This window comes from Lagenorhynchus albirostris, chromosome 1 (assembly GCF_949774975.1).
Source record: "Lagenorhynchus albirostris chromosome 1, mLagAlb1.1, whole genome shotgun sequence".
Classification (NCBI taxonomy): Eukaryota; Metazoa; Chordata; class Mammalia; order Artiodactyla; family Delphinidae; genus Lagenorhynchus; species Lagenorhynchus albirostris.
The window spans coordinates 63,682,717-63,708,507 of record NC_083095.1 but is presented as its reverse complement, the minus strand read 5'-3'; the positions used below and the strand labels follow the sequence as shown (position 1 = coordinate 63,708,507).

At 38.1% G+C, this 25,791-nt stretch overlaps 1 protein-coding gene across 2 annotated transcripts; it reads right to left on the bottom strand.

Moving 5' to 3' along the window:
- Positions 1-313: 313 nt before the first annotated feature.
- LOC132517082 (uncharacterized) lies at positions 314-25,532 on the bottom strand. Of its 2 annotated transcripts, none has more exons than XM_060143666.1 (8): positions 25,040-25,532; positions 14,213-14,334; positions 12,484-12,622; positions 9,382-9,503; positions 7,351-7,461; positions 5,626-5,732; positions 2,096-2,186; positions 314-591 (listed from the first exon to the last, which is right to left on the bottom strand). In XM_060143666.1, exons 1-8 carry the CDS (start codon positions 25,134-25,136, stop codon positions 475-477), a joined length of 906 nt encoding a protein of 301 aa, XP_059999649.1. In that variant the 5' UTR covers positions 25,137-25,532; the 3' UTR covers positions 314-474. The 2 variants fall into 2 exon arrangements, with proteins under 2 accessions (XP_059999649.1, XP_059999658.1); XM_060143675.1 differs by having other exon boundaries at positions 455-591; positions 2,092-2,186.
- Positions 25,533-25,791: the final 259 nt, after the last annotated feature.

Here is a 25,791-nt window from a genome sequence, read left to right as displayed (position 1 = left end):
GCCAAATAAATAAATTTTTTTTTTTTTAAAAAAAGGGAATTCCCTGGGGGCGCAGTGGATAAGACTCCACGCTCCCAATGCAGGGGGCCCGGGTTCCATCCCTGGTCAGGGAACTAGATCCCACGTGCATGCTGCAACTAAGAGTTCGCATGCCACAACTAAGGAGCTGGCGAGCCGCAACTAAGACCCGGTGCAAATAAATAAATAAAAATTCAAAAAAAGGAAAAGTACACGTTTATATTTTTAACAAAATAAAAGAAAGCAGGGGAAAACCAAAATTTTTTCACACAAATATTTTAATAAAATTATCACGCAAAGTTGTATATATACACATACAACTATTTACAAATACGTAAGCATATGTACAAAGACTAGAAAGGAATATACAGAAAAAATATGTGTTAGGATAGTGGGGTTCTGTTTCTTTTAAATTATTTTGTAATTATTTTACACTGAGGTAGGACTATTGTAGTGTTAGAGAATCTTGTATAAATGTATTTGTTCAAGAGCTTCCTTGTCAATATCCTTTTCTGGGTATACATCATAGTTCAGTGGTACCTCTTCAACCCAGGGAGATAACTGTATATTAACCTGGGAAAAAAAAGGTCATAAACAAATAAGAAAATTGCAGAATGAACCTATTCTCTTGAATTTTGAGAAATCATGACTAAGTAATTGAACACAAAGGATTTTTATTACAATGAGAGGGACTAAGTTCTACATGGTGCCACATAATTCTTTGTCGTACGAAATGGTAAGTTTGTGGATTCAGGGACTTAATTAATTTACCTTGATTTTGGAATTTGAAAGAATAAAGAACATATAGTATAATTATTTTAATGTAAATAGTTTAATAATTAAACCAGCTTAAACAATAAAAGATTAAAACAACAATGGGAGTACACAGAGAAACGGTTCATATACACACAGTGATGGTGCTAAGAGGTTGCACGAGAGGGGGTAATCTCCCTCCATAACCTTTATCAGGCCCTGCCCTTCCCACTGCAAATCTGGGTCTCCGGGATACAGAAATTCTGGAGCCACCAATGGATATATCTGTTTAAAGAAGTTTCATTAAATAGGAAAGCAATAACGTTATTCAAGAATTTATATATAAGGACTCTTTCAAAAATATTTTACTTTGGTAAGTGAAAATCACTGAATTATTCCAATACATATAGATATTATAAACTGGAGAGCACATATTTTAAAAGGTACGTTTTTATGAGTATGGAAAAGTATGGTAGAATCATACCACTCACGGGGTAGGGATCTCATGGGGAGGGAATTAGGTGGGGGGGAACTGGGGAGATCAACATTGTTTCTTTATGTATCTCTGGATTATTTCCCTTGTTATGACAAACATGAATTACTTTTGTAATTTAGATGATTGACAAAAATTTTTAAAGAAGGTATTATTGATGATTGTTTAGTTTTTTAAAGGAAGAAATATATATTTAAATTTGGCAGTGCTTATATGTGAGGAAAGAGATATTAAAGAAAATGATAATATGACTCTGTACTAAGAAATGCCACAGTATCTTTCATCTAGGGATCTCAAAGAGCTTTACAAACATTAATTAACCTTTATAAAAGGGTCAACTTATTGGGCTGAATCTTATTATTAAGTATCAGCCTTATTTTGTATGGAGAATCTGAGGAACATAGAAGCAGTTTGTGCAAGATTCCAAACTTGACCTAGAAGCTCAACTGTGTACAGGATGTGGGCCTCCAGTCCACTTACTGATTCTAGAAACCTGAACAGCTCTGTTCCTTTTGTTCTCAGGGAAAAAGTTATGATGTGGGTGTTCTAAGTCTCTTACAAATATTTAATAGCATTTGTTAACCTAAATAAAACTGTAACCCCACAGCTGGAAAAATTGGGGGTGGAGAAGCAAAGGAATCTGTACACTTTCAGAGCTCTTGATGCCAGTGAACAAACCACAAATCAGTTCTTAAGCCATAAGGTTTTGTTATTCTTTCTATCATTGTCACTATATTCAGACAGAATATTTCTAGAATATTTTAACAGCTATCAGAAAAAAGCAGAAGAAAAGTTTTGACAATAAAAATGCTGGGAAAGAGGCTTACATACCTGAAGACTTGAGAGAGAATCTTCAAGGCTCGGCACGGTCACTAATAAGGATCCTCGTTTCTTTACATTATGGCTGATATATTCCCAGGCTCTGTAACACATTCAAAACTTATATGTTATGCTTTACCAGACACTGGATATTTTTTCAAAATGAGGATGACAAAAAAAAATATAGCCCAGGCGATATGTAGAAATCCAGATGGGTAAAAATGTTTGCCAGCAGAAAACAGGACCGCAGCAAGATACTAGAAATTGGTAAATTCAGTTCCTGAAGGGATGTTGGCAAAATTGTGAAGTGACAATACTGAGAGAGATTTAACAAGATGGGGATTAGGGTTAATACAAGGGATTGTGGGTAAGGCCAAAAGGAAGTTTTCAGAACTGATAAAGAAATCAAAGCTGGATCAGCGTTAAAGCCTCTTCAATTCTTTATGAACTGTCAAACTTTCTGCAGAATGGAACAGGGCTGAGGGGTGTGAGTGGGAAAGAGTCATGGAGAAAGGCCACAGAAGCCAGAAAGCAAGCAAAGACTAAAATAAGAGTATAACATAGAGATTAGATCTTTAAAAATAATATCAAGAGTGAAATCATACTTTATTTGGCTGTCAGAAATATTCAACGGAAAGAATTCTGGACATTATGGCACCTGAGAAGTTTAATGAGATCAACTAGATTTAAAGCACGATGGCACACCATGTGCATGTATATGTGTCAGAGGGCAGTGTCTGACCAGTTCTGATTAACCTGTAGAGCAGACATGAATGGGATTTCTACACTGTGCGTTAGTTTTGACAGTACACCCTGCTATTGGGGAGCAAGGGTCAAGCAATGCAGGGATGTGCACCCCTTGTAGTGGGGCAGGTGGGCAGCAGTACCATTTGCACTTATTTTAGTTACAGCAATGGTTATTGGGTTTAGTATATTCTGGAGCTTACTAGGCAAAACGATACAAATGTTCTTTTTCTCGGGCTAGATATAAAACCAAGAAGCAGTGTTTGATAATAAATATCACTGTGCTTGGGCTAGAGCTGTTTGTTGTCTTGATGTAGTTCCTTAGAAATTATATATTTTACAAGTCTATTTAGTAAGACTGAAGAAGCTGAGTATCCTGGCACGGTTGGGCATGGCTCTCAAAATAGCACTTGCTGTTTCTGAGAAGCTGTCATTGTAGTAGTTGTATATGTTTCACCTACTGAAAAAATACAGAGGCACCTTTTAAACAAAGAATTACTCTACTTGCTACAATACAGAATTATATAGGTAAATGATCAATTTTGTCAGAACGATTCCAGTATCAGAATGCTTTACTGTATCTTCTAAACTTTCTCCCGTGTACTGTCATTCATGATGAAGGTAATTAACCATGAGAGGCTATCATCTATCTATATTTAGAATTCACTGCATTTGATTAACTTGGAGAAATGACTGAACTAACACATGGTCAGTACCTATTTGGTGAGTCATGCAGAGTTTGTGAATTAATTTTCCAAGATAGTTTTTTTTTGAGATTATTTATTTTTTTTATTTATTATTTTTGGCTGTGTCTGGTCTTAGTTGCGGCATGCGGGCTTCTCTCTAGTTGTGGCGTGCGGGTTTTTCACTGGACCACCAGGGAAGTCCCCCAAGATAGTTTTTAAAACAACCCAAACATGAAAATACTTTCCAGTATCAAGTTAACAGGTAGCATTCATCATTCTTCAGCATTTAAAATCTTCCTATATGAATCTGTGAAGAGTTTAAGGTGTTTTTCTCTTTTAACTTCTTACACAGCATAAACCTAGTATATTTCATTCTCCAACAATTATGTAATGTTTTGACTACAGGTCCTGAACCGCAAAAGGTAAAAAGCTATACATACTTTGTCCACTGGAAATTAAGCTTAAAGAGTGCACTATGATTAAAACAACTTGTTCATGTTGTGTTTCTGGCCTTTAGCCTGTGACCAAAAAATCATCACCCATTCTGGCTGAGCTCTGAGGATATGATTTGCTTTCTGTTGAACTAGTTTCTTTTTAAACTATTTACACTGTTAATTTTGTACTAACCTTAACCTACAAGTAATAGATACGTGTGTGTATGTGTGCGAGAGAGAAAATATAGACAGTAAAGGGGTGGCAGGATAAAGAGGGTTACTCATTCAGGATTCTACTCCATATTAACTGTTTATGGTCTATAATTATGTCTTTTTATTTCTTGCAGTAGAAACCTCACTGATGCACTAACCCAAACGTGTGTAATGCCCTTTCATAGATATGGAAAGGAGGTTTCCTGCATCCAGAGTATATGTATGTCATTATGATAAATAAGTCAGCAAGCCTAACTGACCAGAAAATCAGTGTCTCAGACTACAGGAATTTTCTAATTAGAGGAACCTATAAGTCCTGATGAGAAGTCAGAAAAGCCATCACAGGGAATTCCCTGGTGGTCCAGTGGTTAGGACTCCACACTTACTGCCCAGGGCGTGGGCACAATCCCAGGTCGAGGAACTAAGATCCCACAAGCCCCGCAGAGCAGCCAAAAATTTAAAAAAAAAAAAAAGTGATCAGAGATTTGCTAATTTTTCTATTGCTTGAATAGTGGAATAAACTCCAGGAACCTACTATTACCAATTAAGAACGTTTTAAAAATTTGATCATTATTCACTGTTTTCTAGCTGAATATTCTTGTATCTTGTTTTTTTAAAATTTTTATTTATTTATGGCTGAGTTGGGTTTTCCTTGCTGCGTGCGGGCTTTCTCTAGTTGTGGCGAGCGGGGGCTACTCCTCTTCGTTGCAGTACATGGGTTTCTCTTTGTGGTGGCTTCTCTTGTTGAGAAGCACGGGCTCTAGGTGCGTGGGCTTCAGTAGTTGTGGCAGATGGGCTCAGTAGTTGTGGCTCACGGGCTCTAGAGCACAGGCTCAGTAGTGTGGCGCACGGGCTTAGCTGCTCTGCGGCATGTGGGATCTTCCTGGACCAGGGTTCGAACCCGTGTCCCTTGCATTGGCAGGTGGATTCTTAACCACTGTGCCACCAGGGAAGCCCTATATCTTATTTTATAGTCATTTATAGGCACCAGTTAATTCCCATAATTTTGTGATAGGAGAGCATAGGACATGTTTTTTCAAAGAAAAGAAAACTGAGGCAGAAAAGAATAAGTATAAAAACCCACTGGGAATTGATAACTTCTTGCATCCCAGACTGCAAAGCAAATGCTTGGGTCATGAAACCATTTTATAACTACTCAAAATTAGATGTAATATTTACAAGGTTAGACAACTAAAGTTTATTTTTATTTTCATTTAGACATAACACATTTCCTTATTAATATAAACTCCTGACAGTTGAAGTCATTTCTGAGAAGTTTCATATCACTGCTGGGGCCCCGGGTTTGATCCCTGGTTGGGGAACTGAGGTCCCACAAGCCTCACAGTGTGGCAAAAAATAAACAAATAAATAAAAAATTTAATATGAAAACACTTCTACCAATCCCTTTTCATACTTTGTTAGATGTATTTTAACAACAGATTTCTTGCTTGAATAAATAACGTACCTGGCCTGTTCTGCCTCATTAAGAAAATATTCAAAGACATTATTCATTATAATAACATCAGCATTTTGCAGAAGTGAACCTTGTGTACAGATGTCTGCATGAAGCACCTAAAAAAGAATAAGTTCACGTAAGAGAACAAAGACACCGTATCATATAATCACGTAAGAAATAGCTATTGATTCAATGATGTTGTGAGGCAATATGGGAGATTCACACTTCTTAAAATGGGAGAAAAGTATATTTAATACTACTATCTATGGAAGATACTCAATACCTAATAAAAACCATAAGCTTGTGAAAATTTTGTTTTAGATGGAATCATTTATATAGTTATAATTACACTCTTTTCACTCCCAGTTCAGAGCTTTTTCCATTATATCACTAGTTATTCTGGCTCCATCATCAACTGGATTTGTACATTTGGGTAGTCAGTGTCTTCCTAAATAAAATGGAGTAATACATGTCCTGATTCACAGAATCAAATGGGACCATATAAAATTTAAAAAGTAATTTATAAATTGTAAAATGTTAATACAAATATTTTAACTGGCCTTGTCTGACTCTTCATCTAAAATTCACTTGAATATATTATCTATCCAAGAAAGCAAACAAAATAATTTATTGAAAAAACTATATACCTCAAAAAATTAACTTCGACTACAATCAACAAGTCTTGTAGACCACAGGCAAGATAATAAGAGGAAACATGTATTTGCTCAAGAGCAAAGCAAATAACTTTTATTTTAAAAAGGAGAGAAAAAGTTTTTTATATCATACGATTTCCTTCCAAAAAAGAACTTAGCCTTACAAATAAATAATATCCAGAATGTTTAAATCTCGATTTCTAATTAAATCAATTTTCCTGTTAGTTATGTGATTCTTATTATGTAAGAGCAGTGTGTTTTTGTTCATTAAATATGGGATAGTGAGAAAAATCCATGAACTTATTATTGGACAATGAATTCTCTTTGATCAATTGCCTCTCAATTTCCAAGATGAGAGAGAAAGAGAAAAAAAAGGCAAGGATGGAAGGAGGAAGAGAATGAAAAGTTTTCCTTCTATAAGAAAGGGGAAAGCTAGATCCTTAATCTTACTAAGATATGTCTTTCAATATTTGATTGCATTGAACACCAGAGATCCTTAGATACACAGTACTTCTGTGCATTGCCATTAGACGTGTAGGATCACTAGTGATATGACAAGGAATACTGCATCAACCAAAAAACTTCCTTTCCCCTTTTTTATTTTTCCCCTTACATATAAGAAACAGAAAATTTCTGTCATAGCCCAACCCAGGACATCATTCTCCCATGAACTGCTATTCTGTGGCACCCACAATTCCTATTGAAAGCTTATAAAAAGATAAAAACTGTGAGCATTACTTAACCTTTTTGCTTACTTTCAACATTCAGAGTTTAATTAAATACACTTCTGACCAACATCAAGAGATTCAAAATTAGCGCTACCAAAACTATAGTTGATACGAAGAAAATTAAGAAAAAATTCTACTTTCTAATAAAATTTGGAAGAGAAAAATGTGAGTGGAACATATTGATAATAATTCAACTTTATTATCAGTGTTTTAAAATATTAAGTTAACTCAATCTGTTTCTACACAACAGCAATCAAGAATAGATTCAAAAAGTGTTTCCAACTCCAATGCAGAAGAAATTTGGCTAAACTGTGCTATACAGTGGATAACAGAATAAACATTTAAAAGGGTACCTTTATTCTGTCAGTGAACTGGTACTTTTTTATGACCATTTCCTGCAACTGGCAGAAGTCTCCATTCAATTCTACTCCATATAATTGTGATGCTGAACTGTAAAGATAACCCTGAAATATGAAGATACATTATGATACAAAAGAATTAACTTTTAGTTGTGGGTTTATTTCTACTTGAAATTTTAAAAGTCAAACTTTTTTTTTTTAAGTCTTTATTGAATTTGTTACAATATTGCTTCTGTTTTATGTTTTGGTTTTTGGCCACGAGGCATGTGGGATCTTAGCTCCCCAACCAGGGATCGAACCCGCACCCCATGCACTGGAAGGCAAAGTCTTAACCACTGGACCACCAGGGAAGTCCCTAAAAATCAAACTTTTAAAAATAGAATTCAATAAAGTAAAAATAAAGATAAAAAGGAAAGATAAGTAACATTTTATAATTTATGTAAACCAACTTTTAAGAACTTAGACTCTTACTCATCGAGACCTTGACTGTAGTTTATTAATTTCCGTTATTTAAAAGTAATCATATCTTTAAAGATTGATTTCTTACTTTTCCTGATAAAACTGTGCATTCAACAAAGTTGGAAATGAGGAAAGTGATCACATATAGATTCTTTGTTTAATACCCTACTTCCGTAATTTCTTGGGAATTTCAGGGGAAAGCAAGAAAGGCATTAACCTGTGGGAAATATAATGGAAACTCATGCACAGTCTGACACAAGAGGAGGGTGGCTGGAGGTGTGTCCTGTTTGGCTTTGAGACGTCAACCTGGTGTCTGGCAATCCACCAAAGACAACTGGCCATTAGTTAACAAGGATCATCAAGAACTGTCTATATATTATTATGTATCTATTTTGGTTATAATAAAAAATAATCTGGAAGGAGAGGTCAAATCATATTCTGAAGACCATTATACATCAACTAACACTTATGTGTAAACTAAATTTATATTCATAGCTCATCATGGATTTTTAGAATATGTTCAATGGAGCATATGTAAGTATTCAAAAAATTTTTGTTGACTGAATCAGTGATGTACTATAGAGGAAAATGACAATATGTCTAAATTCATTAATGCTGCCAATTATTATTTCAGCTATATACTTAGCCACAATTATTTCAGCTATATACTTTTCTAACAAATGAAAAAATTAACAAGAATGGACAAAATATGGTAAACAAGCATAATCTCTAATGTTCTCCAAACAAAGCCATCTGATAAACTGTACTTTCTATTATGGCTATTTTTCCTAATTGAAGAATAAAAGTCAACACTGAAAAATACATGAACCATGAAAGAGTTAACTGTTTCTCTTTAGAGCAGGCAGTGATGCTGGGAACTGATAGGGCCTGTTTCTGGCATGAACATCTACTGCTGTTGGCCACATGTTTTAACACATCTGCTAATGACAACCAGAAACCACATTTCAGCTTTTTGATAAAACCATTTAAGAATATTTAAAATGCTCATGATTTGAATTTTTTAAAAAAAGCCACACCGAAGACACAGAAGTCTTTGGATCACAGGATTCGAACTTTGGATCACAGAAAACTAGAGCACGATGTGTCCTGGATATCATTTAGTTTGCTCACTTACAGGTCAGGAACTTGAGGCACAGAGGTGTTCAGGGACTTGCTCATAGCCATAAGCAATTTCCCAGGTCAAGTAAATTTGTCAGTTTTATAAGAGCTCTTATCAAAACTCAGTATACTATATTATTTTAATACAGTACAGAAAATGGAGTTAGAAGGGCAGTAAGTGAGTGACAGAATAGCAAAGTGTTATGAGGGTCACCTGTTGCTGTTTTGCTGATATTCCTCCACTTGTGTCACAAAGTCAAACTAGTAATGGAAATCAGAGAGCTGGCCTTTGAAAGTCCAAATTTGATACACTATTTTAACCCTATTATTCTGTTACTCTAATGAATAAAGCCAAGCTGTCATCTTGGATGGTGGCAGGCAAAACTGATGCTAGTAGGAGAAGAAAGTATTTCCAAATGTTGAGTATGTCTACAAGCTGGACTTTACCCCGTAAAGGACGGTGCCAAGCCTGGAGCCAACGTCAACCAAGACCTTTCCCGATAGATCAGGGAGTACATGATGATAAATGAACTTCAATTCCATGAGAGAGAAGGAATGAGAAATAAACCCTGGAGAATTAGAACAGAGTAAACATTAAATTCTGCTTGGGGATTAACAATTCCATTCTGTATTTCTAATTCTTTCACCTGTAAAGTGTATTTCATGCTTTTCTTAATCAATGAAAGCCATTCAGAGGTTATTTAGAAAAAATTAATGTGATAATTTTGTATTCATTCACTCTGAGCTGTATTAGACAAGAACAAATATGAAGTCTCTGACATTTAAAAGGCCTCTAGAGGGAACTCCCTGGTGGTCCAGTGGTTCCACTGCAGGGGGCACGGGTTCCATCCCTGGTCAGGGAACTAAGATCCTACAAGCCGCGCAGCACGGCCAAAATCATCATCATCATCATCATCATCATCATCATCATCATCATCAAAGGCCTCAAGAAAACCGCTACTCAGCTGCCTGTCCCTACCCCCATGCTCCTCATTTCCTTCTTGCTGCTGCTTAGGGTGTCCTGGGTTTTCCCCTTCCTCTTCTCCCTCTGACCTGCTGTTCCCAGCAACTGCTTCCTAACTCCCATACCATCTGGCTTTCTCACCCTATCCCAGAGCCAACCACAGGGCTTCCACCTCTTGCGGCATAGACTGTGAACTACCCAATGAATGACCATCTCTGGAGTGGAACAATGTGGCAGCCCTGAGCAACCTAGAGTGTGTTCTGGAGTGCAGGAGAGGGGTGGTATGGAAGGAGGTTAAGACACTCCTAAACTGTTATTTCCCTTAGTTTAATTGCTACAATTTCTAGTCTCCTAGCCCACCTTCTCACTCCATTATTTCTGTAATGAATCACCTGGGAGAGCCTGAGTCTGTTTTTTTCTGATATGGAGGTAACCCAAAGACTTTCTCTACTGTATGCTACATGACATAATGGTCAGGAAGGGGAGAAACTTTGATCATAACTAATGACTGGTGGCAAAGAAAATGGAAGCAGGCAGGCTAATCCCTTGGAAGAAAATAAAGGATGACTAGGCCTCAGAAGTAACACTGGAGGTGATGGGGTGGAGGGGGGTTGACCACCATAGCCCTTATCTCCTCTCATCCTCACCATCCTCTTTGCCACGTTAGTGCTCCTGCCCTGGGCTCCAGAGTCATCGTTCGTGTCTTGTAGCTGGACAAGCCCCTTTCATATAGGGAATAAGAGGCCCACACGGTGATAGCTTTTTCAGAGCCATTATAGTTATCCAGGCTGGTCTGGGTGTCCAGACACTATTTACAATCTGATTTTTATGTGAAAATACATCCTAACCTCCAAATTTTTCTGTGTCAAACATAGCTCTTCTGTAAATTTCTGTACATCAGATCTGATATGGTGTTATTTATAATTCACTTTTTAGTTTTCCCTCTATTGTTCTTTTTCTTTTGGCTGCGTTGGGTCTTTGTTGCTGCGTGCAGGCTTTCTCTAGTTGCGTCGAGCAGGGGCTACTCTTTGTTGTGGTGCACAGGCTTCTCACTGTGGTGGCTTCTCTTGTTGCGGAGCACGGGCTCTAGGCGCACGGGCTTCAGTAGTTGTGGCACACGGGCTCAGTAGTTGTGGCACACGGGCTTAGCTGCTCCATGGCATGTGGGATCTTTCTGGACCAGAGATCAAACCCGTGTTCCCTGCATTGGCAGGCGGATTCTTGACCACTGCGCCACCAGGGAAGTCCCTTCTTCTACTGTTCTTGTCTAAGTCCTTTTCTATTCTGTGAATTTCAACTATTTCAAATGGAAAAAAGTACTATCTAAAAATAGAATCTTAAATCAGTAAACCAGGGTAGTTTAATCCCCAACTACAATACAGGTACTATATATTTGTATTAGCAAAATACTACAAATTTGGTAGTAGTTAATTTTCGAGAATAATATTATCTAAGATCAGTAATATGAGCACAATATTACTTATCCCCTCTAAGCAACACCTCTAAATCTAAGTGAGCAGGGAGATTGAAATAGCATGTTTAAATTAATAGCCTAGCCAATAATATCCAGTTTGAACAAAAAATATATTAACAGAAGAGTTAACATCTTAGCAGCATGGAGTCAGTCTAGTTTCCCATTTGAAACACAGGTGCTGCATCTGAGGGACAGAGATGCAGGAGACTGTTGCTAGAGTTGTTCTGGGTTATAGACCAAAGATGCTCCATGATGTCAAATCATGGCCTGAATAGACTGTCAAGATTATCTATCTCCGTCCTCTGAATCCATGCCCATCCAACAATATCTGATTACTATCTGACTTCTCAAGTAGATGTTTCTATGTGGAGAACGTTTTCAGTCCCCTTGGCAGTTATATTTCTCATTGTAAATAAATCAGCACTATGGTTAAATGTGACTCTCTTTTGAGTATATAAAGTATGAGTCAGTTTCCCTGTATTCATTCACTTCTGATTAGTTGCTGGACCTGAAAAGTCACCTCTAATTAAACATGCTCAGTGAAAAGCAGAAATATCCCCCTGGGAGAGACATGAAGTGGCCTAGCTTCCCTGGACGATGCTTCTATTTAGTTTCCCTGACTGCAATAATTGGTAATGGCTAGGCTGCAGGTTGTCCTTTTGCTTTCCAAAAACAGCGAACGCTTGGGCAAGAATCTGCATACTCGGGACTTCCCTGGTGGCACAGTGGTTAAGAATCCGCCTGCCAATGCAGGGGACATGGGTTCAAGTCCTGGACCAGGAAGATCCCACATGCTGCAGAGCAAATAAGCCCGGAAGCCACAACTACTGAGCCCGCGTGCCACAACCACTGAAGCCCACGCACCTAGAGCCCGTGCTCCGCAACAAGAGAAGCCACCACGATGAGAAGCCCGCACACCACAATGTAGAGTAGCTCCCGCTCGACGCAACTAGAGAAAGCCCACGTGCAGCAACGAAGACCCAATGCAGCCAAAAATAAATTAAAAAATTAAAAAATTAAAATTAAAGATATTAAAAAAAAATCTGCATACTCATGACATGTAAGGAAAAGTACACACGAAGTCATCAGGTTTGCAGGCTTGAGTGCCCACCTAAAGGCGCCGTCTGGTGTGAGCCGCACACCATACAGTAGTATCTGCTCATTTTTCCTTCCTCACATAATGAATCAATAAAGTCTTCATCATAAAGGAATGCATCAACGTGAACTGTGGGTTCTGGCTGTTGCTGTATCTGGTGGAGAGAAGAAAAACATCAAAAGAAACAAAGTACAAAGAAGTCTCTTTTTATTGCTAAATAAGGCAAAACATCAGTGGTTCATATGCTAAAATTCTGAGAGCAACGACAAGGCCCAGGAAGACAAGTTTTGATTGTGGAAGTCAGCAACTCTGCTCTGCTTTTGTTTCATTTTTCAGACACTAGCAACTTGTTATTTGACATGTCATGATGCAAAACATGGCTATGAGAAATAGATGAAAATTTTAGATGAAAGGAGTATTTTGAGACCATCTTGTCCATCCTAAGTAGTATATTTTACAAATAAAGAAAGTGATACCCAGAGAGATTTCTCCCAAGGAATGACACTAGTTAGTTAAGAGCGGGAAGAACTGAAACTAATATCAGGTCTTCTGAGTCCTACATGTCAGCGACTTACCCATCAAAATACTTAGCAAGTAATCTTTGCCCAGAAGCAAAGTTTTCAAATAATAACAATGTTAGTAAAACTCCATGCTTACAAATAATAGCACTTTATTAATACTGGTGGTACATGATATAATAGCAAGCAGCTACAGAGAAAAATATGTCTGATTCCTTCTACTTTAACACTAAATAAAGAATCAACCTATCTGCTTGGAAATCCACAAAATTATATCTACATCTACACACACACACACACACACACACATATATAAGTATATAAAATGTATGAACATATACAAGGACCAGAAAGAAACAAAGGAAGAGAAAAACAGTTTGTTGGGATGGGGGATTGTGGGTCCACCATTAACATGCAATGAATACTTTTTTGTCTCTTTATATATTGTGTTATATCATGAGACTGCTAAGATTGTTTTATTAATAACATCCAAACTGTATTACAAATATTGCTCTCAGTTTTTATACGACCCACTATTGTCCTCCTGTAAATGACTGGATGTTTACTAAGATTTACTGAGTGCTCACAATGTGCACAGAACTACCAAAAATGTACAGGATTTAGTACCTCTGCTCAGGAATTTACATGCTGAAAAACCACATGAAGCGCTGCTACTTTCAGATTAGTGGGGGAAGAAGACATTATTATTCTTAGTTTTGCTTTAGGAAACAGTATTCATAGCATATGTGTCCCATAAGAGTTGGGCTTTGAAGGTACTTGAATGATGGGGTTGTCTGGAGAAGAAAAGTGAGAATTCTAGGAATAAAGGAATAAAAGAAGCAAAAATTGTGTAACGCAAAAGTAGGAGAAGGAAACAAAGGGGTGAACTTCACCCTTGATAAAAGCCACGGAAATGGAACAGGGCAAAGAAAACCAGGACAATGGTGTAGGCAGGGACAGGTTAATGTCGTGCCTTGATTTTGGGGGTGGGGGTGGGGGTGGGGGGTTGAGTGCTTGGCAAACAGGACACCCTCAAAAAACATCTGTTGAATGAATGGTACTAGGGAGCCTGAAGGTTACAGACTCAAAAGAATTGGGGACATGATTGAAGCACCAAACGAAAAAGCAGAATTCAGGACTGATTAGACTGGAAAGGCTAATGGGGTTAGGGGAGAATAGGAGAATCCTCAAGTAGCACTAAGAGGAAATTAATTTAACATATTTACTTTTTGGAGGGCTAGATGTTCTGAGGAAAGCATGGTTTCTAGAGGTAAGCAATTCCGAAGGTCTTCTGCTATGTTTTTCAACATAATGTCATTATTGTCTTGAATGAATTCATCAAAATCTCCTGCAAAAAAAACCCAAAAAAACCAGATATAGCTTTTATGGATGTACTCATACCTAGACTAAGTGATTACAATGGGTGGATATTTTCCATCAGATAGCATCAATTTATAACAATAAATAAACTTTCTAACCAATGAAATATTTCAATTTTAACAAATGTTCCATTGAAAACACTGAGTTTTTCCTTTTTCCAAACTGCTTGAAAATATAAAACTTGACTATTTCAGCCTGTTATAGAACAACAAAGGCATGTAAAAAATATGTAGTACTTTTACTTCTTTATTTTTACTTAAGGAAAGTACTGCTATTAGTTTTTAGGGTCTTAAACTTACCAGTAAGTAGTCAAATAATCCTTGTGTGACCATATAGATCTTACAAGTTTAGGAGGCATCACACAGGGATTACTAAGAATATAACTTTAATCCGAGTATCTCTGCCTCCAATAAAATGTACTCAAGACTTTGGATAACAAGAACTAACAGATGGCACCAACTATAGAATAAACTTTATAAGAATCATGTTACTCCACTGCATTTGAACAGCAGATAAAATGATCATTAAAACAGCACATTTCTGATGGCTGTGGCCTACCTTTGGATAATCTGGCAAAAAGGGAAGTGTGCGTGCATGCCGATGTATATAGCAATTAAGATGGAGAAGGCAAGAGACTGATGGTGAATCCAGGTGAGGGTATAAAAGTGGTGTTCATTGTTCTGTTTTTTCACCTTATCTGTGTGTTTATAAATTTTTTTAAATTGGCTCTACAAAAGTATGATTTCTAAGCAGCTCATATAATTTTAACTAGAATGTGACTTATCTGGAAGTAAAATATTCTAAAAGTTAGCTACAGCCAGAATGCCAAATATAGACTGGAAAGGACTACTAATGAAAACATTTTACCTTTTTCTTAAAAGACTTATATTGAATTCTTGCTAGAGTAAAAGGACCTCGAAGGGGTTGTGTTTTTCTTACTGTTTTAAAACAGCTATAAAAGGAAAACAAGGAGATTCTGAAGAAAATATCATCCATCTCCACATCTCGCCCCCCAAATCTTTGGTTGTTTTTAAATAAGTTCATAATTTCCTTCTTAAACATAATAATTCTTGTGTTGGGTCAGAATGCAATTTTCATGTCACAAACAACAATTAAAATTTAGATAATATTTTCTAGTTTGCAAAGTTCTTTCACATAGAAACTAGGTCATTTAAGTATTATAACATCCATGTAAGGAAGACAAAGCAAGATTACATTCTCTGATTTACAGAGGAGGTAACTGAGTCTTTGAAGGTTAAATGAACTGTGAAAAGTTACAAGGCAGGCCAACAGCAGCACAAGAAGCAAACCTAGGTTTTTTGCTTCTAAATAAAGCTACTCTTCTTTTTCACTTTTTCCACTGTTTCCCTACGTACAGAGGTTCTTTCTCTGTATAACTTCCTTTTGAGCAATAGTAGTTAACACGAAGATACTGATATATTATTTGGCTCCCTGAACTAATGTAGAAAGGCCTTTTAGCTCTTTTTTCTTTCCTCACCTATCTAGTATAATGATCTAAGTTGTTGCTTCAAATTATTTCTCGAAGGATGCAAAATATAAATTATAGAGAAATGAAAATACTATGAAGATTCGTTCCAAATTGTTTTAGGTGGAACTTAAATAGCACCTGTGATGCATTTTTTAAAAAACTGGCCTTTTAAAAACTGTTTTCTTAAAATCTAATTAAATTTTCTCAAGGTGTTAATTAATACCTAACATCTGCTTAGCTTCTCTCTGTAGATGGGAAACTGTCTAGAAGCCTCTATGACTTGCATTTAATTCTAATAATATCACTCACATCATTGATTCTTAGCAAGTTCTCTCAATTTGTAAATGGTATATAACTGAAGAAGCCAATAAAAATCTCATTATACAAAACTAAGATATCTCATAGCCCAACTTCTTTGGATTTAATTCTGTAACATAAACAACCATGTTAGGAAAACATAGTTTTCATGTGGGTCGGCCTTATAAGAGTCTTATAGTGGAAAGGGAACTTATTACGAACTATTACCAAATGGCAGAACCCATCCATGCATCTCTGACATATGACTGTTTTTCAGTCCTCACCTGAACACATTCGGGAAGTGCATTTCTTCCATGTGCTGAGCCAGAATCTACCTTTCCATAACAGCTCATTTTTCTAATTTCAGCTCGAGAGGAATCATCATCTTTAATGCTATTGCTATACGGCATTTATTGAATGAGCACTTTTAAGGCATGCTAAATTTTGTGCAGTGCTTTTCAAACAGTCATTTAATCCTCAGAATCCTATTTGTGGTACTATTATCACTTCTATTTTATAACAAAAGAAGAATGTGAGGTCAGAATTTAAGTTACTTGTCTCAGGTCATACTGGCCAGAAAGTGGTAGAGTTGGAATTTGAATGTAGGTCTAACTCTGAACTCTTAGTTACTATACCATACAGTCTCTCTAAGGGAGCTCAGAAGGCAGCTGGCTAGTAAGAGCTCCCCTATCACTGACTTAGCCTTCTCTTCTCCCTAGCTCTGACCACGGTTCCTCATATATTGTGGGAACCATATCCACTGCCATCTGGTTGCCATCTTCTGGACTTGTTCAACAGCCCCTTTAAATGTGGCCCTGGAACTGAACTCAATTTGGCAATTTAGTTCTCTAATCCATGACTACCTTAGCTTATTTTCCTCTTCTATCACTTTATAGTGTCTAGGGCTCTGATTGCTGCTGCTACTGGGTTATTAATAGACTTGGAAGGGGTGGTGGTGGTGAACCATCTGAACAGTCATATGTGAAGATCAAGGGAGCTGGAGAAATGAAAGATGGGAAGGGCTGCAAATTCTGAACCATCACAATAGATTTCCCGCTGTCTCCCTAGTTAAATATGTTTATTTGGGAGTTAATCCCCCAATTAATGTAAGCATCACCAGGCAAGATGAGAGATATTATGAAATTGTGTGTTAAATTACTCAGTCATTTTAAAAAGGCAGTATTAAGTGAAGACTCATTCCCAAGGATACCAGGAGAAAATGAGAACTGACACCTCTTATCCTGGACAACAAACTCTGATTCAACTACATTCAAGGGTAAAAAGAGATTCCTTCAGTTACAGCAGTGATTCTTCACCATGGTCCTAGTTAACAGGATCCACATATGGGATTTATGTGGTCCATAAAAGGCCTAAAGTTGCATGCTTGGTTGTATACATAAATATGTATAGTTTTCTAGGAAGAAAATTCTCAAAAGATCTTTCATAATAATAGTTAATATTTGTTGAGCACTGTATGTAAGGCACTGTGGAAATTTTTAGCTCAAGAAGGCTAAAATTAGTTTCATTATCTGTAGTGGTTGGCAAATAACTTCTGAAAAGAAGGGCAAGACATTTTTGCCCTAATAATGGCTATAAAACAGGTGGGAAAGGCATGATATGATAGGATATTACTGCAGTGTGTAAAACTGGAATTCATTAACATTCTATCATCATAAGTATTTGTTATTAAAATTAAATTCCTTAAAACATTATTTTAAAAGGCTGTGTAATATTCCACCATATGTATATTACTTAACCGTTCAGTCCTACTACTATACATTTAGATACAATTATAACTGTGAAAAATTGGGAACACTGCAACTAACATTTTGGCATACATCATCTCTTTGTATTTATTTCCTTACTATGAATTCTTAGAAGTAGAAGAACTTAAACATTTTAAAGGCTTTTGCTACATATTGTCAAATTTCTTTCCTGAAAGATTATACCAATTTAATCTATCAGAAAAGAATAAGAATATGTGTTTCATTAAAGCCTTATAGCATTGAATAGTACCATAAAAACAAACTTTGTTGTTTTAATTTGCATTTCTTTAATTACAAGTGAGGCTGAACATCTTTTAACATGTGTAATAGCTATTTCAGAATGTGTGGTAACAGTACGTTGCTTGGAAAAAGTTAAAGAAAGGTGTTAATCAGTTGCCTAAGGACAGTAAGGTTTTTCTCAAATTACATATGTAGGTGGGAAGGGAGTGGAGAAAGAAGAGCTTCACTAAAGAGCAAAATTCATTGTTTAAAAATTTCCTACTTATATTTAATTAAATACATGGGGACAGAGAAGTCACCAAAGCTGACAGTATATGAATCAAACCCCACTTTTTACATCTAGTCAGGTATCAAGTCCTATCACTTTCTCTTTTGAATCCACTTCCTCTTTATTACCGCTTCAAATACCTCATAGGCACAGGCACCACCTCACACTTAGAATACCAGAACAAACTCACAATTAGCTCCTGAATTATCAGTTTCCCCCCAATATAAGATATCCTGCACACCGATTTTAAACTAATCTTGCTTCAACTTCACTTTGTGTCACTCCTTCCCCTTACAATTTTGGGATAGCTTTTCACTTTTCAACATATGAAGTGTCACTCTAGACTTTCAAGGCCCTCTATATCACCAGAGTCTAACCATCCTATTTTCTATTCTCATTACTCTCTAACATAACTTCTGCTTAAGATGTGCAAATCTCCTCAGGTGTTTTCCATACTCCTTCCTGTTCATACTCTATGACCCTGCCTTTTGCAATAAGGCCCTGCTCAAGTTACTTCATCTCCATGAAGTCTTACATTCAAACTCTGGCCTTAACTCACCCATATCCTTACTTCTAATGACTTACAATACATAATTAAACATTGGGTTATATATTTCCTATTATTCATTCATATCTACTATTACTCTGAAGTTCTTATTCAAATTTTAAAAATTTACTGAGGGGACTTCTGGTCCTAGACAAGATGGCTACTTCCCTCTTTTTCCCCTGCTCTTCCCCTCTAAATACAATGAAGTACCCTGGAAATAAATCAACAGGCAACCATAAAGGACTCTGAAAGCTAGAAAAAAGGTAAACTGTCTAGGGACCTGAGGATTTAAGGAAGGAGGGTCAACGCAGTGAATTCCCTCCTGAGTTTTCCTTTTATCTTCCATGTAGCCTGGACTGGGCCCTGGAGAGGCCTGCATCCCAGAACTACCAACAGCCAGATTGAAAAAAAAGAACAAAACAAAAACTAAGAAAAGCCTGCTCTCTCTCACCAAAGACTGTAATGGGGAAGAACAACAGAGACGTACTGGGGAGCCCTAATCCCTAGTCCACACCTGGGGCAGTGGCAGGCTATCTGGTAATGACAGGGGAGGCTGCTGTCCTCAGGCCCTCTACCCAGCAGGATAGAGACCCAGGCCTGAGGTCTCCCAGCCTTCTGCCCAGTGGCCAAGAGCAAACCAGGCCCTGTACTGCTTGTCCCCTACTCCCACTGGTGGAAGGTAAGCTCAGTGACATAGGGTGATCCAAGAAACTGTCCTTCTCCATGCAGACAACACCAGCATAGACTGAGCAGGAGCCCCAGCAGTTTCAAGGAATGAAGCAGACCTGAATAGCACTGCAAGGGCACTGAAAACTAAATTGTTATCAGAGCTACAGCCCACAAAAGCAGGCCAGAACCAACAGGTTAAACTTAAGCAGGGTAACTGCCTACTAAGATAGAAGATTTGAATAGGATCAAGTCAGCATAATATCTAAAATATCCAGGATAAAATCAAAATTACCCTAGCATACAATCAGAATATCCAGGATACAATGGAAAATCATTTATACCAAGAACAGGAAGTCATAATTTGAATCTGGCAATCTAGATGCTAACATGTAAATTAATCAGAAATTTGGATGATCAGACAAGGCTTTTAAAGCAAACTCCATAATAAAAATGCTTCAATAAGCAGTTAAGAATTATCCTGTAACAAGTGAAAAAAATAGAAAATCTCAGCAAAGAAGTAGAAGTCATAGAAAAAGAAATAGAAACTATAAAACTAAACAAACAACAACAACACAAAAACACTTGCTGAATGGGTTCAGTAGTAGAGATGACAGAGGATAGAATCAGTAAACTTGAGTTGACAGATCTATAAAATTTATTCCATCTGAACAACAGAGATAAAATAGACAGAAAAAAAAAATAACTGAACAGATCCTTAAGGATTTGTGGAAAAACAAAGATCAAACATTAGTGTCAGAGCTCCAGACATAGGGAAAAAAGTGTGGGGCTGAAAAGTATTTGAAGAAATACAGCTAAAAACTCCCCAAATTTGGTTAAAGACATAAACCTACAGATATAAGAAGCCAAGCAAACTCCAAATATGATAGACCCAAAGAAATCCACATAAGAACATACCATAAACTTCTAAAAACAAAAGACACAAAGAACAAATCTTAAAAGAAGCAAAGAGAAATGATTCACTCCCTGTAGGAAAACACCAATTCAAACAGTGAATTTTTCATCTGAAACCATGGGAGCAGACTTCCCCAGTGGCACAGTGGTTAAGAATCTGCCTGCCAATGCAGGGGACACAGGTTCAATCCCTGGCCCAGGAAGATCTCACATGCCGTGGAGCAACTAAACCCATGTGCCACAACTACTGAGCCTTGGCTCTAGAGCCCACGTGCCACAACTACTGAAGCCCATGTGCCCTAGAGCCCGTGCTCCACAACAAGAGAAGCCACCGCAATGAGAAGCCCGCACACCACAACGAAGAGTAGTCCCCGCTCACTGCAACTAGAGAAAGCTCATGCGCAGCAACGAAGACCCAACGCAGACAAAGAAAAACCCCCAAACCTCCCAAAACAACAAAAAAAAACCCCAAAAAACAAAAGAAACAAAAAAAACCCAAAAAACAAAACAAAACAAACAAACAAAAAAGCCATGGGAGCCAGAAGATTACAAAATTTTTCAAATGCTAGAAAAAAAGGACCACAAACTGTAAATTTTATATCTGATGAAATTATCCTTCAGGAATGGAGAAGTAAAGACAACCTCAGATGCAGAAAAACTAAGAATTTGTTGCCAGCAGACCTACCCTTAAAGAACTGGTAGAGGAAACTCTCCAACAGAAAGGAAATAGCAGAAGGCGGCTTGGAACTTCAGAAAGTAAAGAACACAACAGAATGGGTAAAAACAGAGTAAATTCATTACACTATCTTTCTCTTCATTAGTTTCTTAAACCATATTTGATGGTTAAATCAAAATTTATAAAACCATCTGTAATAGTACTCAATGTATATAGAGGAAATACATAAAATAATCATATTTTTAAAGTGGGGGAGGGTAAAGAGACCTACATGAAAGTAAGATTTCAATACTTCATTCTAGTGTTAAAATATTGATACCAGTAGATGGTGATGTTACATATGTATACTGTAATAGAGTAACCACAAAGAAAACTATACAAAGAGATAAACTCAGAAACACTATAAACAAGAACAGAATTCTAAAACTGTTCCATTTACCCACAGGAAGGCAAGAGGAGATAAGAAATTGAGAAACAGAAGGATCAAACAGGAAACAAGAGATTGGAAAATCTGTAAGTTATGTGGCTACTTCCTCAGTGGTAATAGCAATATAATATAGAACTGCAGTAGTATGCTGTTCGACAAATGTAACTAGATCCCAGGCTTTGCTTTTTAGATTTGTCGGAATTTCAAAGAAACTCTAACAACTCTGTAGCTGCTGTTCAGCAACAGGTTCAATTCTGCTCAATGAAGATGTATTTAAAATACAGGAAACAGGGCTTCCCTGGTGACGCAGTGGTTGAGAGTCCGCCTGCCGATGCAGGGGACATGGGTTCGTGCCCCGGTCTGGGAAGATCCCACATGCTGTGGAGCGGCTGGGCCTGTGAGCCATGGCCGCTGAGCCTGCACGTCCGGAGCCTGTGCTCCACAATGGGAGAGGCCACAACAGTGAGAGGCCCGCGTACCGCAAAAAAAAAAAATAAAAAAAATAAAATAAAATAAAATACAGGAAACAGAAAAGCTTCTAGTCACCTACTATTAACTTCTTTAAGCATTTAAATATTTTCTTGATTATTTTATTATTTTCTTATACACACCTTAATTTCCTATCCTTTATAATGTGATTTTTTTTTTTTTTAAAGCAGATTTACATAGACTTTTTTTTTTTTTTGGCAGCACGCGGGCCTCTCACTGTGTGGCCTCTCCCGTTGCGGAGCACAGGCTCCGGACGCGCAGGCTCAGTGGCCATGGCTCATGGGCCTAGCCGCTCCGCGGCATGTGGGATCTTCCCGGACTGGGGCACGAACCCGTGTCCCCTGTATCGGCAGGCGGACTCTCAACCACTGTGCCACCAGGGAAGCCCTATAACTTGATTCTTAATAGAAATTTTTATGAGTTGTTGGTTTGACATCCTCATTTGTATTTGCATACTCAGGAAAAATTCAGAGGCTTCAGAATGGTGTTTGTTAACAGACAGCTGTTAACAAAATGTAATTTTTAATATGCCTATTGGGGACCTCACATACAGTTTGGCTCTCGATCAAGAGTCCACTATATACATATACAAGAAGTACAAAAGAACAGATGCTCTGCCACAAGATTAGAATCAATGAGCTGAAGTCCTGCTGTATTTTTTACTCCTTTTATTTATTTGAGGGGGGAGTTGTCTTTGTGTGCTTTGTCCCTCAGACTTTTTTCATCCTTCTTTACTGGTGCTCATTTGTTTTCTAGACTTTGGCCTAAGCGGTACCAAGGTAAATACAGGCTCTATCTTTATTTTTTCTATATCTTCAGTTTATATCATACTTTGACATGTGCTTGCCTCTGTCCTGGTCCAAGCTTCTGGTTCTATCAGCCTGATCCCAAATGACCTCAGGTCTTGGTATGATAATCCCACTATTCCTTCAGAGACCAAGAATATTATTCTTCCTTTTGTGATTTTTACCTGTTAGCAATATGTAGATTTTTTTCAGTTTCAGTAAACTCTGTGAAACTCAAAACCAAAATCATGCCTATTATTATCTCTTGCTATTCCATTAAATGGTATAAAAATTCAAGGAGAGTTATAATTATCAAAGGTCTAAGCAAATGTCATACAAGTAAGACATTATGCGATAATTTTTTTCCTGGAAGAAGGAAGTTAATTAGGAAAATGAAAAATTGTTGATTGGAAGAATCTTTTGTGCTGTATTTCATAAAAAAGTACACTATAAGTGTCAGTTTGGGAAGATGAGAATGTTCTGGAGGCAGATGGTGATGACGGTTGCACAAAGTAAATGTATTGTACTTAATGTGCACTTAAAAATGGTTAAAATGGTATATCCTGTATTATGTATATATTACCACATACAAAGCGTATACCAGTAAATTACACTACTTTTAAAGATTCATATTAAAACATACTCCTTCATTTTAAGCTAAGTGACACTCTCATTTCTTAAAATATTCATGTAATAAACATTCTTCAGAAACTCAGTTTGTGTTCTAAATTGCTTAACAAATTGCTTGAGCTTCTCTACTACAGGATCGGCTGGAGAAAGGCACAGAACGTGGTGTTAGTAAAAGTAAAAACATCTTCTTTAGCCAATGGTATTGGGTCTTCTTGTTTACAAAATCATCATACAAAACATGCTTTCAACGAGTTTGAAAAATGGAGTCTCAACTGATGCCTCTAAAACTGGAGATTTAGATTACAAATGGCTCCACAAAACTGAAATCTTGAGGGCAAGGATGTTTTAGTAATGGTGCAATTGCCAGAACCAGGCAATAGATGGCATTTTTGTAGGCACCCAGGGCTTTTGGAATAAAATATCTCGTAGATTCCCACCTTGAATCTCGTCTGTGTGTATAAATATGAAGCTAGCTCTTTGGTTTTCTCTACTTTCCAGGCTAAATCTCACTACCAGATGTCCAAGTTAATTTTAGTTTGGCATCTTATCTAAAATGATCCTCCAAAATGTGTAGTAGTAGTAGTAGTAGTAATAACAATAATGATAATACCCAAATTGACTCTAACATCACAAAGAGAGAAAGTTCTAGGAAGAACCTCACGGATGGAAGTCTAAAATTGGGAGTCATCAGCAAACAGGAATATTTCAAGTCATGAGTCTAGATGAAAATAAACATGGAAATCAACGTTTAGGGGTACAGAAGCAGAGCATGGTTTGGAATAGTTCTCCAACAAGGAATATCCTATCCTCTTGTGCTTTCACCAGGCTTCACTTTGCCAAAACAGATCTATCCCATTCTTCAATAACTCGACCTAATTACCACATTTCCTCGATTCTAACTTGTACTTTTTTAGTATTACTATCATTGAAAATCAAAGTCCTGTCCTCCCCTCCCCCTTTTCTCCCTCTCCCCACCCCGGAACACCTGCTATTAAATTGATGGCCCATTTTACAATTGAGAAAATAAATGCACTAGCTACACGTGATTTTGCCTACAGGGTAAAAACTTCCAGCTCTACAGCCTGAAACTTCTCTTGCAAAGGGCTTTTTCAGGTAGTATCCTACTGGTCGTCCCAAATCTGTGGGAGTAATGGGGAGGAGGGCTAACCCATCACCCCGCCACCCCCCCCCTTTTTTTTCCTTCAGAGAAGAGGTTAGACACAAGGCGGCTGTAGCCGCTTGTCTGAAGTCTGTAGCGGAATCACAAACCCAGAGCCAGGTCCTCCTGCACCAATCCTAAACTGGATTCTTAAACTGACAAAAGTTTGCGATGTGCCCCCCTTCAACCCGATCCGTAGCAGAGCAGAGACCAGCACAGCTACCCTATGGAACGCTTCTGGCCTCACCCTAAGTCCCCAAGGTCAACGCCCACAGCATATTCTTGCCCCAACCGTCTGACTCTGGCTCTGATCGCTTACGGGTAGTTCTCATCCACTGGAGCAGAGCTGGGAGGTCTGCTGGAGCCACCGTACGGAGTAGCTGCAGTACTGCTTGCCGAGCTGAGCGGAATTCCATGTTGGAGGAAAAAGCAGAGCAGGGGAAGGTTCGCACTGCGCACGCGTAGGCGTAGGCAGAGGCGGGTCCAGACACCTGATTCGACCCGGGGTGGAACCCGCCTCCCTTGGCTGCTAAAGTCCTAAGCCCCGCCCCCTCTTTGGAGTTCTCACTTGCTCCCGGGAATTCCTACACGCAGACATCCCTACACCCCCATCTCTCTCCGCTGGTGGTGCTCAGCCAAGTCATTTTTTCTTAAGGTGGCGCCTGGAGGCTGGACTTCTTTCCTGAGATCGCATCCCTAGAGAGCTTCCTATCTTAATACTAACTTTAATGCCGCAGTTATTGAGCGATAGAAAACGAATGTCAAAAGCCAGTCAAAGCAAAGAAACATCTCAATAAACCCTTTCGGTAAACGCACTGAAGGAACGCGGCGGGTGCCCCGGAAGCGGAAGTGTATCCTCTTCATGAAAGGCTGGACTACGCCGTGTGGTGACGTTACCACATAGGGCGGAAGGTTCGGTGGCAGTCATCGGTCTTCCAGCTGGTGGGAGTTGGCGTCGCGGTGCTGGGCGCTGGGGCCCTAGTTTATGTGGGGTAGCACCTGTCTGTCTGACCCCCGCTTTCGTTGTTTTCCTCCCACGGCGTGGGGCTTCGCGAAGGACTCCCCGGCCCG